At 42.0% G+C, this 22,560-nt stretch overlaps 1 protein-coding gene across 1 annotated transcript in view; it reads right to left on the bottom strand.

Annotated features, from left to right (window-relative positions):
- LOC308106765 (adhesion G-protein coupled receptor G5-like) overlaps positions 1-22,560 on the bottom strand; it is a 37,421-nt gene that overhangs the window by 6,838 nt on the left and 8,023 nt on the right. Inside the window, exons 2-12 of the mRNA XM_080458679.1 lie at positions 14,859-14,942; positions 9,275-9,540; positions 8,409-8,595; positions 7,112-7,157; positions 6,825-6,906; positions 5,910-6,023; positions 5,190-5,306; positions 2,080-2,122; positions 1,781-1,887; positions 1,563-1,678; positions 72-334 (exon numbers count right to left, since the gene is read on the bottom strand). Coding sequence (XP_080314805.1) covers positions 72-334; positions 1,563-1,678; positions 1,781-1,887; positions 2,080-2,122; positions 5,190-5,306; positions 5,910-6,023; positions 6,825-6,906; positions 7,112-7,157; positions 8,409-8,595; positions 9,275-9,540; positions 14,859-14,898 — 1,381 coding nt within the window. The 5' untranslated portion in view covers positions 14,899-14,942. The remainder of the gene's footprint in view (positions 1-71; positions 335-1,562; positions 1,679-1,780; positions 1,888-2,079; positions 2,123-5,189; positions 5,307-5,909; positions 6,024-6,824; positions 6,907-7,111; positions 7,158-8,408; positions 8,596-9,274; positions 9,541-14,858; positions 14,943-22,560) is intronic.

Genomic DNA, 22,560 nt, shown 5'->3' on the forward strand with positions numbered 1-22,560 from the left:
GAAGAAACACGTCAGCAAAATGGTGGACTTTTAAAGCCCCCACCCCCCCCAACACACACACATAGACTGACCGAAGCCGAGCAGGGTCCAGATGTAGGGCCGCGGCGGCGGGCTGAACACCATGTAGACCAGCCAGAAGGTGTGGAAGACCTCGATGCCCATCCAGGCGAAGGAGCAGAGCATGGCGTAGTGCAGCAGCGCCCCCACCCACACACACACCCCCGGACCCCCCACGTTGGCCAGCACCCCCGTGAGGAAGAAGAGCAGGCTGAGCATGCCCACCGACACACACAGACCCAGGTGGATGATGGCCGACTGCTCATTGGGCCGCTTCCTGAAGGGGGGGGGGCAGAGGTCAGAGGTCACGCTGCTGGATTCACTGGATCAGTAAATCTGTGGCGGCTTCACCACAATGAGACACACGTGGAGGGAATCTCCAGAACCACAACTAGACTGGAAATGATGAAGAAGTAAAAACAACCTTAAAAGGTTAAAAGCTGAAGTGGATTTAACAGCTACAACTAATGAAACAGTGAAGAAAATGTAAAAGAGATGAAACAGTTAACGGGAGGCAGAAGAGCTAGAATATTTTTAAAAAAAAGCACTAAAATTTAAAAGTTCTGCAAAAACAAGTCAATCCACTGAAAACAGACAAAAACTGTTCAAATGGTTCAAACAGCTTAAAACTGCATAAATGCTAATTAAACAGCTAAACTGGATTATAGAAATAAGATAAAACAGCTGAATGAATGAAATCGCTCAGTGCTTCTCTAAATGATCGGAGGCTTGGCTTGTTGGATGGAATTATTACTGATACACTCATTTTGAGTATGAATATAAATGGCTTATATCTTTTCGTTTCATTATTCACAATTGTATTTACTTTCATATACATTTTATGAAAAAAAGATATGACTTTTCTCTACTAGAGGGAGATTGAAAAGAGTTGTATATTTCAAAAGGCAAAACCGCTATAACAATAACCCACAAAAAAAAGGTCAAATTATTCAAATAGCTTAAAACATTTTTTAAAAAAAGAGAAAAAAACTAAATATTGTTAAAATGGTCCAAACTGTTAAAATGAATCAGAGAGATAAAACAACTAAAAAGGCTAAAGAGTTATAATATTTCAAAAGTTAAAACAGCTGAAAAACATTCAGCTGTTAAACTGGTTTGATCAACTGAAGAAACACAGATAAAACTATTCAAACCTGTTGAAGGGAGGTAGAAGAGCTAAAATCAGTTAATTGAAAAGCTAAAATGGATTAAAAAACAGGATAAAACTGCTCAAATAAATTATACCAGTAAAACGACTAAATCTGCAAAAATATTAAGAGGGAAGCTAAGCTAAGCTAAAACGCTAAAATGATTATTAAAGCCACAAGGGTAGAAATGGATAAAATGGTTCAAAGCTACAGTGGATTTAAAGGGCGAGAGATAAAAACTTCAAAAAGCTCAAACTACTTTTTGTTTTAAAGGATGAAACTTAAAATGGTTTAAAAAGATGAAGTCTTTTAATCAGTTGAAACCGCTCAGTGCTGCATCCGGGTGATATTCCAGACCTTTTCCTGCAGAGGTGAACGCTGAGCGCCACACAGCTGATGAACGACACGGCGCAGCCCAGAGACGTGATGGCCGTCAGGGCCAGCAGGTGGCGCACCGGGCCAGGCTCCAGCTCCTGTCAGAGGACCACCGTGAGCACGCTGGATGTGTGTGTGTGTGCGTGTGTGTGTGTGTGCGTGTGTGTGTGTGTGTGTGTGTGTGTGTGTGTGTGTCTCACCAGCAGCACGGTGAAGTACGTCAGGTGGTTACACAGACAGTCGGTGTGTGCGTCTCCTCTCTGGACCGTCTCACAGCCATCAACCAACCAGTTCAACAGCCAGGGGTCTGCACAGACACACACAGACACACACACACACACACACACACACACACACACACACACACACACACACACACACACACACACACACACACACACACACACACACACACACACACACACACACACACACACACACAACACACTGAGTCATGTCAGCCATGAGAAGCGGCGCTGTGTGACTGAGCTGCTCTCACCTCTCCTGGTGTCCCACGACACACACCTCCTGGAGTGAGAGTTCTGAGGAGAGACCAGAGGATTGTCAATAAATAACCACACACACACACACACACACACACACACACACACACACACACACACACACACACACACACACACACACACACACACACACACACACACACACACACACACACCTCAGACAGCTGAGTGAAACAAATCAATGAATGGAGAGGAGTATGAATAGAGAACAGTAGAACAACAATACATTATATTATAATAAAACTATAAATTATTGAGCAGCAGAGTAAAGACAAACAAATAGCATATATATATATATATACATATATATATATATATATATATATATATATATGGCTACACGAGTATCTATCTGTGATGCAAAGGCCTTTTATACTGCATTTCAGCATGATAACATGGTTTTTGGAGCCATAAAGATGTTACTGAGGGTGGATTGACTCAGACCAGCACAAGTGAAGGCCTCGGTCTGAAATGTACGGCCGCCACTGAAACTTTATTCACTGACAGTGGACCATCCTGGTTCTTTTCTTATGCAAGTCGTTTTCTCAAACAGTAGAATGAGTAAAGAGAATGAATGGAGCTCTTTAGCTGTCTATAAACCAGGACTGTAGGACGTGAGTCCAGACTCAAGATGTTGTTTTGTCGTCTCGGACTAGTTTGTATTTGACTCGGACTAGTTCAATTCTGTTCTTATTCCCAGAAATTAACGTCCTTCAAGAGAAATTTTAAATAAAGTTTTTCATATTGTGACGAGCAATACGACAAACACAAAACCTTCTTCACTACTGGTTGCCCACTAATAAACTACACTAAACTAGATGAACTACTAACTGCATGAACTAAGCAACACAACACAACTATTACCAACACCACAAACCTAATATATCCTCCAATAATGACATCTAAAACATGACGAACAGAAACTCCCATAATGCACTGCAGCGATCAGCTTCGTGATCGCGACAATACTATCAAACTGGACCGGCATTGACATTGGCCACCCGGTAACCATGCCTACTGGGCAGCCAGGCATCTGACTGGTTAATCATCTACTTCTGCATGCTCTACGACTTACTGTCCCTGAATCTTCAGCACCAGTTGAACGAGTGTTCAGTGCTGGAGGACGTGTTATGAGGCCACATTGGGGGCTTTTCCACGGGAGAGAACCAGGGGCCAGTTCTGGTCCAGGGCCAGACTGAGCACCAGTTCTTTGTCTTTCCACTGCCAAAGCCCCGGCCTACCAGGGGCTAAACTGGTGCTACGCTGGCCCCACTTCGTTGCTGGGCCAGAGCGGCGCCAGAGTGGGGCCCGACGCGTCATCAGCTGGGGGCGGAGTTATCGCTGGAGTTATCGCTACCTACAAGGCGGAAGAGAGGTTGAACCGGGATTCTGAAATCTACAGTGAACACGGAGCCCCGGAGTGGTTATAGAGAAAAAAATCGAAATAACTTCAGGGAACGACTTATTATTATTATTTTAAGTCGTTCCCTGAAGTTAATTATACGAGGGAACGAGATCATTTAATCCGTGATCGAGATGCAGAGTCCCTGCACTGCACTGCTCTGGCAGCGGCGTCGGATATATAATCTAGAAGCAGTTTTCCATTGTAGTTGTTTTCACACTTTTCATGGTAACATGATTGTAACTAGCTTCCCTTCCAGGTCTTGTATGGCGTTATGACCGCAGACCGCATGTCTGCATGAGGCAGCAGGGGGCGCTCCACTACGAGACGCATCATTACTATTTTCTACCCACAGAACTTCTTTATAATGAAGTCAGACTTTTGGTTCATCAGTAACTACTAAACAAAGTACATACTACTGTAAATGAAAGCTTGGAGTTTATAGCCATAAAATGAGCCTTTTAACGGCTTCATGTGAAAGAGAACTTTAATCAGAATGCTTACGTAGTTTGTCATTATAAACGGCTGTAGAGCAGCGTTCTATCGTTCTACACCTCCATTCCTCCATGTTGAAGCATTTGATTCACACGTCAAGAAATAAAGTGAAAGGAGCAGAAATGCACTATGAAATAACCCAAATGCTACATTATTAATATTATTATTATTATTATTATTATTATTATTATTATTATTTTTCTCTATGGCCACTCCGGGGCTCCGGACTAAAACAAGACGGACGTCAAAAAACACCAATAGAGATCCGAGGAGACTCAACGTTTTCTCGCTCTTTGTTCTGCATCCGAGGTTCGGGTCAGACTAGACGGAGCGACCCGGACCAAACCAATGAATACAGTCCGTCTCCTGGTTCTTCTCTTATGGTGAAATCAGTGACGTATCACGTTTTGGAGTGACGCAATGACGTGGCTCCCACTTGGCTCCGTTAACGGTGGAAAAAGAACCGGTTCCTTGGCGGTGCTCATTTAAGAACCGGCGCTGAACTAGAACCTGGTTCTTTTTGCTGGAAAAGCCCGAAGAGAGCAAGCCGAGGATCCAAAATGTTCTCCTCTCTCATATTTCTCAACTGCAGCCATGGAGGTGTGCAAGAGAAAAAGACACTGTTGTCATGTAAAGTTTAAAGTTTAGAGAACTATTTGATGTTAATGTTACTGCTTTCATTTGGAGGTATAGTCGAGTGCTGGCTAGAGTAAAAGTTGAGTGTTCATTTAGACAAACACTTTTGTTCAGCTTACTCTGTTAAAATATATTTCTGCAGAAACATGTATTTCTATTTGAGAAATATGAGGCGATGAACTCTGTCAAGACGGTTGAGTCTCTTTGTTGATTTGTTTAACATGATTACAAACATTTCTGACCCGAATTTCACCAAAGTTAGTTGAGTAATAGAACTCTCAGAGTAATAGAACTCTCAGAGTAATAGAACTCTCAGAGTAGTGGAACTCTCAGAGTAGTAGAACTCTCAGAGTAGTGGAACTCTCAGAGTAGTGGAACTCTCAGAGTAGTAGAACTCTCAGAGTAGTGGAACTCTCAGAGTAGTAGAACTCTCAGAGTAGTGGAACTCTCAGAGTAGTGGAACTCTCAGACTGGACTGATGTTCCTTCAATAGAACGTTGGAAGTGTCGTTCCAGACTGAAGTTAAAGCAGCAGTGGAGGTTCTGGACTCACCGGCACCACCTGGTGCTTGAAGGTGATCCTGACGGGCTCCGGAAGGTCGGAGATGATTGTGTTTTCCACGGTGATCTCCACCACGTCTCTGAGCACCTGCAGGTCCGAGTAGCCGTCCTGGAACAGACAGACGTTCAGCTCTGGAGCTCTGGAAATCTATAGCCCTGCAGCTCTGGAGCTCTGAAGATCTGACACTGTTGAGTTCTATAGTTCTGCAGCTCTGCAACTCTGAAATTCTGCAGCTCCGGATCTCTGAAGATCTGGAGCTCTGGAACTCTATAGCTCTGCAGCTCTGGAGCTCTGAAGATCTGAAGCTCTGGAGCTCTATAGCTCTGGAACTCTATAGCTCTGGAGCACTGGAAATCTACCGCTCTGAAGCTCTGAGGCTCTGGAACCCTGCAGCTCTGGACCTCTGAAAATCTGACGCTGTGGAGCTCTGTAGTTCTGCAGCTGTGGAACTCTATAGCTCTGGAACTCTATAGCTCTGGAGCTCTGAAGATCTTGAGCTCTATAGCTCTGGAGCTCTGGAACTCTATAGCTCTAGAACTCTATAGCTCTGGAACTCTATAGCTCTGTAGCTCTGAAGAACTAAAGCTCTGGAGCTCTATAGTTCTGCTGCTTTGGAACTCTACAGCTCTGGAACTCTATAGCTCTGGAACTCTGAGGCTCAGGAGCTCTGCAGCTCCGGAGTGCCACCGCCGCTCCAGACGTGACGCTCACCCGGAACATGCTGTTGTTGGTGTGGAAGGAGATGGACACATCGTTTCCTCTGGCTGCGACGGTCAAAGCAGGAGGCAGCTGGATGCTGACGGCAGGAACTCCACCTCCAGACACCTTCAGCGGGAGAACAAGCAGAGCTCCATCAGAGCGTCGCTCCAGGCCTCCAGTACAACAATAACTGCAGTTATTTATCAAAATGCACATTTCAGAAATATTGTGTAAGAACACCAGACTGCACATCTTTTTGAACACCGAGGCCCAGTTTAAACGTCACGACGTGTCGGAGCCACTGAACTTTGTGAAAATGTGCAACGGCAAAAACAGTCAATACATTACAAAAACAATCAACAGCGCCAACTCGTGGCCCAACATACTAACTACATGAAAGAAAGAAAGAAAGAAAGAAAGAAAGAAAGAAAGAAAGAAAGGCAATTATTATTTTATTCTGTCTCAAAAAATAAATAAATAAACAAATTTAAAAAACAAACAGACAGACAAAAACTAACAATAATAAAAAAATAATATATAGATACTATATATACGTATGTCTCGCTGCAAAAAATAAATAAATAAACAAAATTACTGTCTCTTTGAAAAAAAAGATAAATTAAATAACATTATTGGTATTATCTGTCCCTGTTTATCTGTCTGTCTTAATTTTTTTAATTGTAATTATCTTTATCTTCCGAATTTGAAAAAATGTTGGGTTTTCTTGTAATTGTCTCTCTCTGAAAACAAAACAAAACAAAAAAAACCCCAATAACAATATTGTGATAATCTAATAAAATAGAATACCATTGTAAGTATCTGTCCAAAATATAATTAACAATTAAAACGAAGGCTAATTATCTGTCTCTCTGTGATGATCGGGGAGCTCTCCTCCTGCCGGCCGGGATAAAAAACATTTGAACTTACAGGAGATGTGATGTTGTTGCTGCCAGACACCTTCGTCTCCACCTCCAACCTCTGAGCACACGGGTGCCCCGCCCAGTTCAGCCTACACACACACACACACACACACACACACACACACACACACACACACACACACACACACACACACACACACACACACACACACACACACACACACACACACACACATCCTGTTTACGAGCTTGATTAATTCAGTTCACATCAGTAATCAGGGCGTTTCCTGGGACGATGTTTTGGATGTAAAAACAATAAAATCAGTTGATTACATGTTGTCGTTCAGAGCTCCGCCTCTCGCTTGATTACATAACGCTTCTGAAAGAGAAAAAAGAAAAGAACAGATTTGCAGTTTCTGTAGATTTGAACCTTTTAATAACTTAATAACATGTTGTGATATATCAAACCAATGAAAGTTACAGTCAATAGATTTACATATATTCACATTCCTGAATGAATAAAGTCACATTCAGGAAAATTTTTTGCAAATAAAATATTTTACTGTCGGACATCAACACTCAGGAGTTTCAATGTGGGAACAACAAGAATTCCTTTACAGTTTAGACACATTTTAAACAGGCTGCAAGTATAAAAACAAACACAGGGGTGATACCAGCATCACATCTTCTAACAAAGAGTTGAGTGCAGAGTTTTATTTACAAATTAAGTTTATGTTTCCTGATCTACTTCACTCTAATGTGAATCTGTGGGTCTGTAGAAGCTGATCTACTGACAGGAAGCACCGAGGACTCAGGCCCTGTTTACACGACAACGTTTCACGTGACAACACCTAATCCGCTATAAAAAAGAAGCGCGTTTACGCAGCAGCAGCGGACACACAGACAACGATGTAGTTAGTATGCCGGGCCACTGGAGGGCGCTGTTGCTTGATGTTGTAATGAAACTACACAGACGTGTGCAGAGAACAAAACACTATAAACGTGAAGAAAATGAGAGAACCCGACATCCGTATGGACTGATGACACATCAGATGATATCAGGGGTGAGTCTCAACTATTAAACTACTGATCTGGAAGATAAAACCAGAATATGGACCGCGGGTCGTACCACTACGCGGTCGCCATGTTTGTTTACAACTGAATGAGCAGGAGGGAGGGGGAGAGATGAGCATGCATAGTAACAGGCTCTGTAGCCTCCATCAGTCTCTGCAGGAGGGATTTGCGCCGTGAAAGAATCTTTCCACCTTGGGAGCCGGATTAAAAACTTTGCGGATACAGTGCATCCAGACACTGGTGCCGTGTGAACGAACCCCCCAAAAGTGAAGAAAGTTTTGCGGATACACTCGAATTCGTTGTCGTGTAAACAGGGCCTCAGTCTGACGGGAGTTTATGTTAATAAAGTTCATGTAAACGGGTGAAACGAATGAAAAACTGATTAAAAATCTTCTGTTTGCACGTCGACTGCAGTGTTTTAGTAGATTGAACTGAAAGCTCAATCTGCTGCCTGCATTCAGCAGGATTGATCAGATTAGTCAAATTAAAAAGTCCATCAATAACAACATTAAATGTTCCATTTCTCCTGCGATGATTGATAAGGAGTGATTCTTACTGCAGTCGGTGAAATTCCCAATGAAGTTGTAAGCCGCCCGCGTCCCGCTGGAGGCCAGATCCCCCCGGATCTTTCCGTCCTTGATGCCGAACTCTGCTTCAGGCGAGTTGGAGGCGTGAGACAGGTCGGTACAGCAGGAGTCTCTGGGACGGGCCGGCCAGCACAGAGTCAGGTTCTTACCCCCGATCTGCCCCAAAGAACACACACACACACACACACACACACACACACACACACACACACACACACACACACACACACACACACACACACACACACACACACACACACACACACACACACACACACACACACACACACACACACACAGTTTTATCATGTGACCTGTGAAAACACTGTGCGTAATCACACACATATATTAAATATATGTTTTGCATGTTATTATTGCAGTAATGGTAAATTAGTGATTTAACCTGAGCAGGAAATGTCTGCAGTAGCAGATCAATGCGTCACGACTGTTACTGAACACACTGAAGGTGGCAGGTGACAAAACGCTCTGAACACAAAGTGTTTCCTTCTAATGTGTCCGAGGTCCCGTTTCCACGGCAACGCTTCAAGTAACAACCTCATCGTTTTTGCCTTTTCCTTATTACAAATGTTTTGCATTTATTCGGCAGCGTCGTGAAGACGATGTCCGTTTCCATGCAAAACGACAGAAACACTAAAAACGATGTAGTTAGCATGCCAGGCCACAGGGTGGCGCTGTTGTCGTGTAAACGGGCCGCCACGACGCAACAAAGTTTTTGCGTTTTTACTTGAAATGGTATGAACAAGGCCTCGTACTTTCCTCCTGCCGTGTGGAATCGATATCATTTAATGATTATTTGAATCATTTAATCTTCTACCTGCAGCTTGAGCGTGTCCAGCAGAGGCTCCCAGAACACGCAGAAGTCTGAGTCGCCCTCCGACCGCAGGCCGAAGGCTCCCAGAGGAACCACGTCGTCCCTCCGGCACCGCGCCGTGATCCGACCCCGGACCGACAGGGAGAGCCGGCCGGCCGCCACGGAGAGGCCGGCGCAGCCCGGCGACAGGCTGACGTTCAGGCTCAGGTCGCCGCCGCCGTGACGCCACGTCCCGCAGAAGTGCAGGAACAGGTCGTTTTCACTGGAGGCTGGAGGAAGAAGCACATCAGAAAAGGGTTCTGCACAGGTTCTGCTTCAGAGGAAACAGAACCGAGACGCTCTGAGGCTTCCTGCAGGATGAGCGAGCGTTCGGCTGGTTTCATACCAGGGATCACTTTACTGTTTAGTTTGTTTGTTTCTCTTCCTCTAACGGCGGCGGTACGAGTCTGGACCTGCTGCTGGATTCTTCCTGCTGAAAAGGGACTTTCTCTTCTAAACTGTCGCCTCAGACGCTTTTCTCTCTGTCAGCCGATTGTTTAAACAATGAATCAGCCGCAGACTAACAGAAACTGAGGTTCTGCATCCTTTCATTTATCCTTTATTATATCATCATCATACTGCAACCATGTTTTCAAGTGAAAACAGAAAAGGTAGGTCGAGTTTGGAGTGTTTGTTTACACAACAACGGTGCTTTGGAGTCACTAAAAAAAACAACCAACTTTTTGAAAAACACTTTTTCTAAAATACTCCGACTGTCTCCGTGGAAAAGGTGGAAAACACAAACTTCTCTGAACCGCTGCTACTGTGCATGTCCAGTGTTTATTTAAGAAACAGACTTTTTGAGGACTGTTTTCTGTTTAATACATGATTTTGTTGTTTTCACGGTTTCCGTGAAGATTTTTGATCGTTTTGGAGAAGAGAAAGAAAGAGAGTGAGCCTGGATTTGATCCTCTAACGGTGGAGTTTTGTCTCCTGTGCTTTTTGTTTGAAACTCGGCTGCACCGTCACAGAAATGTCCAATTATTTAGGAAACCTTCACTTTTAAGTGCATAAAAGACTTAACAGGACTCAGGAGTATTGTTGACCGACTTTTTTCAACGTTTATGATTTTTGCATCCACAACGTGTTGAAGTGCTTTTTATACTTACTATTTATTCTTTTAGTCTTATTAATTCAGCAGTGAACGGAACGGTACATAACGTTGTTGTTCTTCTGGCTCCGTGACAATAAAGATTCTGATTCTAACGACATCGTTTCTGTTGTTTACATGTCGGCGGACATCGTTTCCAAAATGTTGCAGCGACGTGTTTTCAGTGGAAACGTCGTCTCAGCGGAGTCTTAACGTGGTTCCTTTATGAAAATGGAATTGTGCTAAATCATGGGAGGAGCTTATTACAATACATGAATGAAATGAACTTCAGTTCTTGTTCAGTGTCTTCCAGGAGACGCTTCGGCAGTAAACACAGTGTGTGACGCTGCTCGTGACATTAGGTGCAACTTGTCTTTTTTTTTTAAATTTTATTTGGCACCACTTAACAACAAATAAAAAAAACACATATATATGTATATTTTTTTAAATAAAATAAAATGAACAAAGCAAATGCAGAACATGCAGAACAGAACATGGAGCGTTTCACACGATATGAGAGAGAAAATAAGGGTTGCACAATGCATTCTTTACAAATGAAGCAATTTCAAAAAATGAGCAATCAAAATGGGAAATATTACAACAACAACAACAACAACAACAACAACAACAACAACAACAACAACAACAACAACAACAACAACAAAGAAAATGAAACAAAGGACAGTCCTTTAGGGGGAATGTACCTTTTCCAGTTCTTCCAGATTTGATGAGATTTTGCCTTTTGAAGCCTGATTGAGGAAGTGATTGTCTCCATAACGAAGATGTGGTCGGTGGGATCATGTCACTGGTTTAAGCCATTTTCTTCTTAATGATTTACGGTATTTTTTGCATTTGTATTTGTGGAGTGGAGAAAACCAAACAACAGTTCCTTTATGTGGAACTTCTCACGTCAGCCAAAAACCTCCAGCAGTGACCGTGACAGTGTGACGCACGTCAGCGAGCTCCACGGTGGCCACGGTAACGACAGGGACGCACGGCGCCGACCTCTGAAGACCTTTGTGAAAGTTGAGAAGCTGCACGTTACGCCCACGGATCTGACTCATCAGTTTACGAGTTCACAGCTTCGAGGAAACGTCCGGACTCTTCGGTGACCCTGAGAAACCCCCGAGCCAAAGTGGATTCTTCCTCAAGCATCAGCAGAACGTTTTTCTCTCATTAATACTATATATGTCACGTTTACAGCAAATACTCTGACTCGCAAATGACTCAGGTTCTCAACACTTAAATTTTTATGTTGATTTATTCATGCGTGTGTTTCAGCTGATGTTTAATACGTCACTCCATTTTATTCTCTTGAAAATCACTAAATGTTTGTAGCCTATGAACTTATTGTTTTGAATCTGAATAAAGGTCCTAAATACTCAATAATTGTCTTTTTTTTTTTTAACCCCATAAAGACCAGATTTTAAATTTTTTTAAGAATGACGATTTTCCAAAATTCAAAAATTGGAATTAATTGAAGTTGCAGGCTGACGGAGATGAAACAGCAACAATTTGTTGACATTATAATCTTTTCTTCCAGGTCTAACATTTTTCAACATATATGTACAAATACACACATACACTGCTCAAAAAAATTAAAGGAACACTTTGAAAACACATCAGATTTCAATGGTGAAAAAAAAATGTTGGATATCTATACTGATATAGACAGTTTAATGTCTCAGGAACAAAAGGATGCCACATCTTTTGATGGAAATAAAAGTTTTCAGCCTACAGAGGGCTCAGTATATAGACACCCCAAAAATCAAAGTGAAAAAATGATGTGGCAGGCTCGTCCATTTTGCCTAAATTCAATTTCTGCAACTCAAAATTCTTTTCAATATCTTGTGTGGCCCCCACGTGCTTGTATGCATGCTTGACAACGTCGCGGCATGCTCCTAATGAGACGAGGGATGGTGTCTTGTGGGATGTCCTCCCAGATCTGTCTAAGGGCATCAGTGAGCTCCTGTAAAGTCTGAGGAGCAACCTGGCGGCGTCTGATGGACCGAAACATTATGTCCCAGAGGTGTTCTATCGGGTTTAGATCAGGTGATCGTGAGGGCCATTCAATTGTGTCAATTCCTTCATCCTCCAGATACTGTCTGCATGCTCTTGCCACATGAGACCAGGCATTGTCGTGGACCAGGAGGAACCCAGGACCTACTGCACCGGCCATGGTCTGACCATGGGTGTAAGGATTTCATCCCGATACCTAATGGCAGTCAGACTGCCGTTCTCTAGCCTGTAGAGGTCTGTTCGTCCCTCCATGGAAATGCCTCCCCAGACCATCACTGACCCACCACCGAACGGGTCATGCTGAATGATGTTGCAGGCAGCATAGCGCTCTCCTTGGCTTCTCCAGACCCTTTCACGTCTATCACAGGTGCTCAGGGTAAACCTGCTCTCATCTGTGAAAAGCACAGGGCGCCAGTGGCGGACTTGCCAATTCTGGTGTTCTATGGCAAATGCCAATCGAGCTCCACGGTGCTGAGCAGTGAGCACAGGGCACACTACAGGACGTCATGCCCTGAGGCCACTCTCGTGAAGTCTGTTTCTGACTGTTTGGGCAGAGACATTCACACCAGTAGCCTGCTGGAGGTCATTCTGTAGGGCTCGGGCAGTGCTCGACCTGTTCCTCCTTGCACAAAGCAGCAGATATCGGTCCTGCTGATGGGATGAGGACCGTCTACAGCCCTGTCCAGCTCTCCTAGAGTAACTGCCTGTCTCCTGGAATCTCCTCCATGCTCTGGAGATTGTACTGGGAGACACATCAAATCTTCTTGCAACAGCACGCATGGATGTGCCATCCAGGAGGAGTTGGACAATCTGCGCAACTTCAGGAGGGTTAAGAAATCGCCTCATGCTCCCAGTCGTGATAATGACTCTAGCTAAAGCCAACACTTGTGGAAAAACAGTTGAAAAAGATCAAGAGGGAGGAACTTAAAATGGCCTCCACCTGCAAAACCAGTCCTGTTTTGGGGGCCATCTCGTTGTTGCCCCTCTAGTGCACCTGTTGTTAATTCCATCAACACCAATGCAGCTGAAACTGATTAACAACCCCCTCTGCCACGTACCTGACCAAAACCTTATCAGAAAAGTGCAATTGAATTCATGCCATACCCTGATAAAAAAACTGTTCCTTTAATTTTTTTGAGCAGTGTATATATCATTTCTTATTCTTGTTATTGAATATTATTTAATGTTTAATTTGAGAATGCAACTTTTTTTCAAACTGAAGTTCATCTCTAATCAAAAAATATCAAACATTCGTTTATTTTCAATTATTAGATTGTTCTGGATGTCAAGTCATTAACGGAATTATAAACCACATTTTGATCATTTTCAACATTAAAAATAAGATCATTAAGTTTTTCCAGGTCAAACAAAATTAATCACACCAGGTGCTTAAAAATTCTAATAATATAACTTATAGAATAGAATAGAATAGAATAGAATAGAATAGAATAATAATATGTACAATACTTAACCGTGACTAATATAATTTTTTTTTTTAAATGACATATAAAAACACCATTTTTCACAATGAGGGGTTCTAGAGTCTGATGTCCACTGGAAGGAATATTCAGCCCTGAATTATGGAATACTATATAATACACATAACACAGTACACTGGGATCGGCTCCAGCGCCCTTCAACCCTGAACAGGATAGACGGACTAGAAGATGGATGGATATATAATATTTTATCGTTTTTCTCACTGAATATTCTTTGTTTTAATCATAAATATCACAGATTTATTTTAAACCGTAACACAACAAATTCCAGATTTAATTCATAATGTCACTCTTTAGAAGAAAAATACACGAAAACAATATAAACTTTCACAATATTCAAAATTGGATTTGTTAATTCAATTTTGCAGGTTGACAAATGTTAGTGAATAAAGACTTCATTTTTCTGTTGGTTCGAGGTTTTTTTTCTTCTTTTCATTGAAGCATGTATTTCCTCAAACGATGAAAGAGTAAAGCCACAGTTGGATTCTTGTTGCTGACGGATCAAAGGCCCGTTGACACAACGATTTCGAGTGAAGATGCAGTTTCAGTGCCGGGAGAGGACGAAAACGCAACTTTTTGAAAATGTCTCAGATTCTGTCTCCATAGAAACGGGAGGGGGAAAAAAAAACCCTGCACCTCGTCAAAAGGGTGACGATGGATGCTCACCATATCGTTTTCAGTCCTTCTGCTGTTTCCCCGTGTAAACGGACATCGTTTTCAGAACGTTGTTGTGTAAACACAAAACGGAAATCTGTTTATTTGTTTTGTCCCCAGTGGGCCGAGTCACAATTTTAAAGACAAAACAGTAATGAGCACCTTCCATCATTTCTACGGTGATAAATGTAAATGAAGCGGCCGCGCTGTGCGACACGGTTCTCCCACATTTTGACAAGGGAACCGCGGAGAACGCTTGCGACTGAGGAAGAGGAGGAGGCCTTACCAGCGGAGAGCAGGACGATCAGGAGGAAGGTCAGCTTCATGTTCTCAGCCGTCGATAACCGCTGCAGCGCACAGGCGGACACGTCTGGTGAGAAAACAGGAACAAATAGTCCACATGTGAGCAGAGACACACCCGGAGACTGAAAACGTTTCTCCAGTCTTCACACACATCCCAAGTAAAACATTTCTTTAATGATACTATTCTTAAACGGACGCCTGCTCTCTTATCTGAACTCTGCTCTCTATCAATGCAAACCAGTTCAGCCCCAAAATACACACGCAGACCTTTATAAGCTCTTATCAATGGAAACAGTCTTCCTCTGCACACACACACACACACGCACACACGCGCACACACACACACGCGCGCGCACACACTCCTTTATTTACACACCAACTGATTTACCGTTTTCTTCCCTCACAGCTGCCTCTCAGTAAAAGGTAGCAAACGTTATGGCAGAGCTGCATAATGTAGAGATAATTCATCATTAATGTAATATATCCAGGTCACCACAACACCCCTGCTCCGATAATTCAACATAACAGGTTTTATACATGAAAGTGATTCATCATTAATAGTCCACTGTGCCGTGTCACTTATTCGCAGAAGAAAGACCACAAACAACATAAAAACAACAAGTACATACAAGTCTAAATAAAAGTCTGACCTGGATTTCGATCTTTTCAACATCATATACGTATTTATATTCATCCCACATCAGATTAATTCATTGTTATTCCATTAATAAGTGTTAAACTTGTATATATATTTATATATATATTATGAAAAAAGGTGGAGTCAAATTGTTCACACGTTTGTTTTAATATTTTTCTTTCATATACTTTGACAAATCTTTCTACTCTAATAGTTTATGATTAAGTGTTGTTTGTTACGCTGTGAATCATGTGAGAGAATGAGTGATGACATGAAATGGTGTAAAAAAAAAACAACAACCCATAAATCAACAGATGTCTGAAAAGTCACGTGGAGCCTGTCAATTAGCCACAAACTATATTTCAGTTTCAACCAAAAGGAAAAGCGGAAACACCAAGTGTGTGTGTGTGTGTGTGTGTGTGTGTGTGTGTGTGTGTGTGTGTGTGTGTGTGTGTGTGTGTCTGTGTGTGTGTGTGTGTGTGTGTGTGTGTGTGTGTGTGTGTGTGTGTGTGTGTGTGTGTGTGTGTGTGTGTGTGTGTGTCTGTGTCTGTTTGTGACTGCTGTACGTGACAGCAAGAGGATTCTACAGGAAGAAAAAGAGAACGAGGTCGTTCTCACCAGACAGACAGGAACCGGAGAACCACAGACACAAAGTACAGACAGATAAAAAGACTGACAGTCTGAAAGACGGAGGAGAAGAAGTGTGTGCGTGCAGACAAGAGGACAGAGAGGTGTAGGAACGACTGGAGTTATTTATAACTCTGAAACACACACCTGATACTGAAGGACTGCACACGCACACACACACACACACACACACACACACACACACACACACACACACACACACACACACACACACACACACACACACACACACACACACACACACACACACACACACACACACACACACACACACACACACACACACACACACACACACACAAAATAAGCAGAGGTAGTTTTATAATCAACTTGGTTCTACTTGTGTTGTTACTGTGGTTTGGTACCACGGTTCTAGAGAAATCCTCTTTTTATGGTAGTTTGGTACCATGTTTCTAGATAAATCATCTTTCTTCCAGGGATCTGGTACCATGGTTCTAGAGAAATCCTCTTTCTATGGTAGTTTAGTACTATGGTTTCAGAAAAAATCTCTTTCTATAGAGGTTTGTTACCACGGTTCTAGAGGAATCCTCTTACTATGGAGGTTTGGTACCATGGTTCTAGAGAAATCGTCTTCGTGTGGAGGTTTGGTACCATGGTTCTAGAGAAATCCTCTTTCTATGGTAGTTTGGTACCATGGCTCGAGAGAAATCCTATCCCTTCCGGGGATTTGGTACCATGGTTTTAGAGAAATCCTCTTCCCGTAATAGTTTGGTACCACGGTTCTAGAGAAATGCTCTCCCTTCCGGAGGTTTGGTACCATGGTTCTAGACGAATCCTCTTACTATGGAGGTTTGGTCACACCGTTCTAGACGAATCCTCTTACTATGGAGGTTTGGTACCATGGTTCTAGACGAATCCTCTTACTATGGAGGTTTGGTAACACCATTCTAGAGAAATCCTCTTACTATGGAGGTTTGGTAACACAGTTCTAGACGAATCCTCTTACTATGGAGGTTTGGTAACACAGTTCTAGAGGAATCCTCTTACTATGGAGGTTTGGTACCATGGTTCTAGACGAATCCTCTTACTATGGAGGTTTGGTAACACCATTCTAGAGAAATCCTCTTACTATGGAGGTTTGGTAACACCGTTCTAGAGGAATCCTCCTACTATGGAGGTTTGGTAACATGGTTCTAGACGAATCCTCTTACTATGGAGGTTTGGTAACACAGTTCTAGAGGAATCCTCTTACTATGGAGGTTTGGTAACATGGTTCTAGAGGAATCCTCCTACTATGGAGGTTTGGTAACATGGTTCTAGAGGAATCCTCTTACTATGGAGGTTTGGTAACACCGTTCTAGAGGAATCCTCCTACTATGGAGGTTTGGTAACACCGTTCTAGAGGAATCCTCCTACTATGGAGGTTTGGTAACATGGTTCTAGAGGAATCCTCTTACTATGGAGGTTTGGTAACACCGTTCTAGAGGAATCCTCACCCTGGGGTGGAAACTCTGCACAGTTGGCCGTTTCTGACGGTGGAGCTTTGAACCGGAGCTGCTGTTTGCTGACAGACGGGGGCGTTAAAACTATTTCTGTGAGTTTCCAAGCTGTTGATGTTTAGATACAACAAACAAGCTGAGGCAGGAGACTGAGGGTTTCATCACCTCCTCCTGTCTGCAGGCAGAAAAGAAATTCTTTATGGCTGTAAAGCTCAATCAGAAGACATAGACATCTCAATTTGATGTTGAATGGGACAGACGAGTGAATAACAACAACTCCAAAGTTTTCCTGTGGTTCCAGTGTGAGAAAGTAGATGTATGTTTATCCATCTACTTAATCTCTTATTACCAATCTGAAATTCTCCTCAGGAGGTTCATCAAAAGGCTAAAGTGTGTAAGCTGTGAAAAACTCCCCCTGGACTCATAAAAACTAGATATGAAGAAGATCACACAGCCTTTTCTGTACTCTGGTTAAACTACTCAGAGGTGTGAAACTATACTTGTGATGATGCAACGTTGTGGTTTGATATTTCCCCTTTTTCAACACGAGTGACATTGTTGAGGGAGTAGAGACACAAATGTATGGCTCCGAGTGGTTTATCGTGAAGGAACTCACACACGCACAAACACACAGTCACAAGGTGTATTTTCGCAGGAAGTGGTAGAGCAGACACTTTGGAGATAGAATTTCCACTTTATAAAATGTAAAATGCAGAGTATTGTAAAATTGACCAGCGTGTGACAAAATACTTCCTGTTTTTTTTTTTTTTGTTAAAGTCAGTTTACTTAGAAATGAACAAAGCTAATGAATGTATATTTCTCAATATAAACAAAACGGGTTCATGGTCCAATTTATGTAATTTAAGAACTACACTCCTTACATTCCCATGATTAGCTGTTTAAGTCACTTTAGTTGTTTGAATTGTTTTAAGCCGTTAATGTTTGGCTTATTTTGGTTGTTTCCATCTTTTCAGTCTGTTTTAACATCTTTTATGTTGTAGTTTTTTGTAGTTTGTTGCTGTTGTCATTTTGTTTTTAGCCTTTTATTTCATTTTTAGTTGTTTTTGAAAGATTTTAGCCACTTTGGTCATTTTAGCAATTTTAGTACATTTTTGCTGTTTTTTGCCACTTTCAACCATTTCAGCAAATTTTTTACATTTTGCTACTTTTTAACTATTTTCAACAATTATAGCGATTGTTGTTTTTTAATTTTGCTATTGTAAGCATTTTTCAACAATTGTATCCGTTTTCCAACCGTTAAATAATATAAAATATCTATGTTTGATATGCCCCCACCTACCACTAGAGGGAGCTTGCCCACACAGGTTGAGAATCACTGCTATAAATAAAACAACTAAAAAGTAGGGATGCACCAATAGTGTACGGAGTACTCGTACTCGAAAAAACTCCCCCATAAAATATAGTGAGTATTACTTGACATTATGTGTAAGCAAGGTCGCCCGCAGGTATGCAAGGGAGCATGAGCGACGTCCGCGTAACTCTGAGCCAAGCTACATGCTACATGCTAAAGAGTTTCGGGGCTCACACACACAAAGACGACATTTGAAAAATATATATTTACATATATAAAGCTCTATTTTTTTAGTACACAAAGATGATTATAATCTATGTCTATTGAATGTTGGAAAAGGGGTAAGATTAAATAAGTTTTACTTCTCCCCACCCCCTTTTCAGGCATGATAACTGGATATAGGATGTATGTACATATATGTGTGTATACTTGAATATGGATGATCGACTTTTTCTAAATATATTTTCATAAAATGTATATTTAATTAACTATATTATCACTAAAGGTTAGTACTCGTACTTGTACGCGTGGAGAAAAAAAATTGGAATCACCGCATCTCTAGTTTTATCCATTTGGGGTTTTTCTCAGCCTTTATTGTTTTTTTTGCGTATTTGTTTTGTTATATTACTCACATCACTCAATTCCAGCTGTTTTTAGCCACTTTAAAACAGTGTAGCTCATCTTTTAACCCATTTTATTGCTTGTTTGTTTTTTGTTCATTTAAGCCTTTTTAGCCATTTTAATAATTTTCAACCATTTTAACAAAAAAAAAAAAAACAACAAACCCCCCAAAATTACATATTTTTCTTTTCTTTTTAACCATTTTCCACTGTTTTCGTCGTTTAGTTTGTTTGCGCCTCTTTAACCAGTTTCAACTGCTTTCAACTATTTAAGTTGTTCAGGTTGTTTTTGCTCATTTTATCAATTTTAACCCATTTTAGCTATTTTCCTGTTTTAACTGTTCCTTTTCTTTTTTAGCCACTTTTGCGGTTTTACCTGTATTAGTAGTTATTTGAGCTTTTTTTTTTTTTTAAATCTAGGTTTAGCTCATTTGTCTACACATAAACATATTAATTTAAAAAATCTATTTTTCTCAGAGACATTTGGATTTAGAGGTACAAATTTAAAACCCAACACATTCATCATCTTGATGAAAATGCATTTTTAAGATTTTCTGATTAATCTAAAATAAGAAGAAGGTTTGAGATGTAATTCTGTGAAAGTGATAGATGGAGCACAAGAGTTTCATGTGGCTTCAGAGCCGTGGTTTCCTTATTTCACCAGTAAAGCAGTGAAATTCTCATGTTGGCGTGGTTCCTGTGTTAAAGTGTGAGTACACAGGAGGCGTTCATGTGCAGGGCGGATCAAAGGCCGCAAGTCTCACAATGACTGTATTTACAGGCATAAACAAGAGAAATATAGACGACTAGATGTCTAAAATTATACTTTGTGATTGAGTGTAAGAGTTAACTACACAGCAGGGCGGCTGCTGCCAGTAATTACCAGCATCCTACAGGTCTGCAGGAAAGTGCAGCCTCAAGAATGCAGTGATACGACACACGTCCCAGAGCCTGATAACTCAAAATGTCTTTGACGCTGTCAGCAAGGCAAACTCCGAATATAAGGAAAAATAACAGCGCACATGTGTTCTGATTCAATCAGGTGAAATGTTCCTTCTTATTTGAGAGCCTCATTTATAAATCAGCAGCAGGTTTTAAATAAGGAACTTCTCGGTGTCAGTGTGGAGAGCTTTCCTCAGTTATTTCTGCCAGAGGGGCAGCTGCCGTTCATGTGAACTTTTACGTATTTGTGCTGTCATGAAACATCATCGCTCGTTGTTTGGGGGTCAGAGTCGGCCTCGGGGGTCAGAGAAGCGGCCTTGGGATCAAAAGTTCACCGGATCGAATCCCACAGTGAACATGTCACCAGTGTGGGTGTCTGAGCTTGACCCTGAAGCTCCTGGCAGGTAGAGTTAAAGTTCACTATCAATAGGATGAGTTAAATGTAGAGAAGGTATTTCCCCAGGGGCATATAAAGGACACTTTCTTCTTCTTGTGTAAGTCTTGTTCCACTTCTAAGAGCTAATTTATCAACGTTTCAGGAGGAGAAGGATCGCTCTCGTTTCAGAAAAGTTTCACATTTACACGGCAACATTTTGAAAACGATGTTTGTTTACACGGAAACAGCAACAAACACTGAAAACAATGTCATTAACATCCGTTGTCGTGTTTTTGAAAAGTTGGATCCCCCCGCCCCTTTTCCATGGAGACGGCACCATGGGAGCCATTTTCAAAAAGTTTGCATTTTCCTCTGTTTTCATGTTGGGCCACTAGTTGGTGCTGTTGCAGACTCGTCTGAGGACGAGGAGGAGGAGGAGGAGGAGGAGGAGGAGACAGCAGAATCATTAAAGACCATGTAGTGAGCATGTAGAGCCACTAGCTGGTGCTGTTATTTGTTTTTGCAATGAAACCACACACACATGCAGCAGAGAACAATGGGCTCTAAACATTAACAACGGGAGAACTCGGACATTCTAGTGGACAGACGACCGCGTTGGATTGTTACAACGGTGACTGTCAAAATAAAACTACCAAGTCCCAGGAGAATATGGACTGGGAGTCCCGACACAACGGAGGAAACATTGTTCTTATTGTCCAGCTCCACTGAGAATGTGCAGAACTACTAGTTAGTACGACCTAGTGACGAGGACCAGGAGCAGAGTGGAGTCAGAGCGTTTTCAAATAGTTGAGTTTTCAGTGATTCAGAGCTCCGTTGTCGTGTAAACGGACCCAAAACACAAAGAAAGTTTAGCGTTTTCACTTGAAAACATTGTTTTTGTAAACGGGGCCTTCAAAACTTCAGGGGAACTTGTCAAACTCCCGAGAGCTCCTGTACGGACTGGTACAACCACAAAGGTAAATCCAGATAAAGAAATCCAAACAGTCTTTTTGGAATCGATGCACGATCACTGAATGTATCATGATATTCTGATGTTGTGAATCCATTTGATCAACATCACTTCATCATATCATTTCAATTATCCATTCATAGATTTTATTTTATTTTTTTAATGGTAAAATGTGCTCCAGTCAGACTTTTAATCAGATAAAGTGACTGTGTGCTGAGCTCATGACTTGCTGGGGTCCTGCTTCTTTTCCATCCTGACAGTTGGAGCATTAGTTTTGTGTCTGCAGCAGATTTATTGCTGTTCCTCCGGTTCGTCTGCTGGCGGTCTGCTGCATGTGGACATGTGGGAACTTGCTGGAAGCTTCTTGGCCTACATAACGTCCTGTTGGACACCTGAGCGCGGCCCTGTTTTCCAGGCCGCGCTGCACCGCTGGGTTTGATTTACAGGAAGGGAACAGTGGAGTGAGAACTGAATCCTGCTGATACGACGCCACAAAGGACCATTGGACCACAAATAGCCACTGCTCTGAAATCACGGGCTAACAAAGTGTTCTAACCTCAGATGGCCGATGTCGCTGTTCACGCCAGGACCAAATAAAAAGCACCAGACTCCTGCAGACACAGGCGGACGGGGTCTCTCCGTGTTTTCAACACGGTCCTGCTCCTGCACGCTCACGAAGCTCTGCAGGAACTCTGATAACATCCCGATCAATACGACCAG

This window comes from Lipophrys pholis (assembly GCF_963383615.2).
Source record: "Lipophrys pholis genome assembly, chromosome: 2".
Lineage (NCBI taxonomy): Eukaryota > Metazoa > Chordata > Actinopteri > Blenniiformes > Blenniidae > Lipophrys > Lipophrys pholis.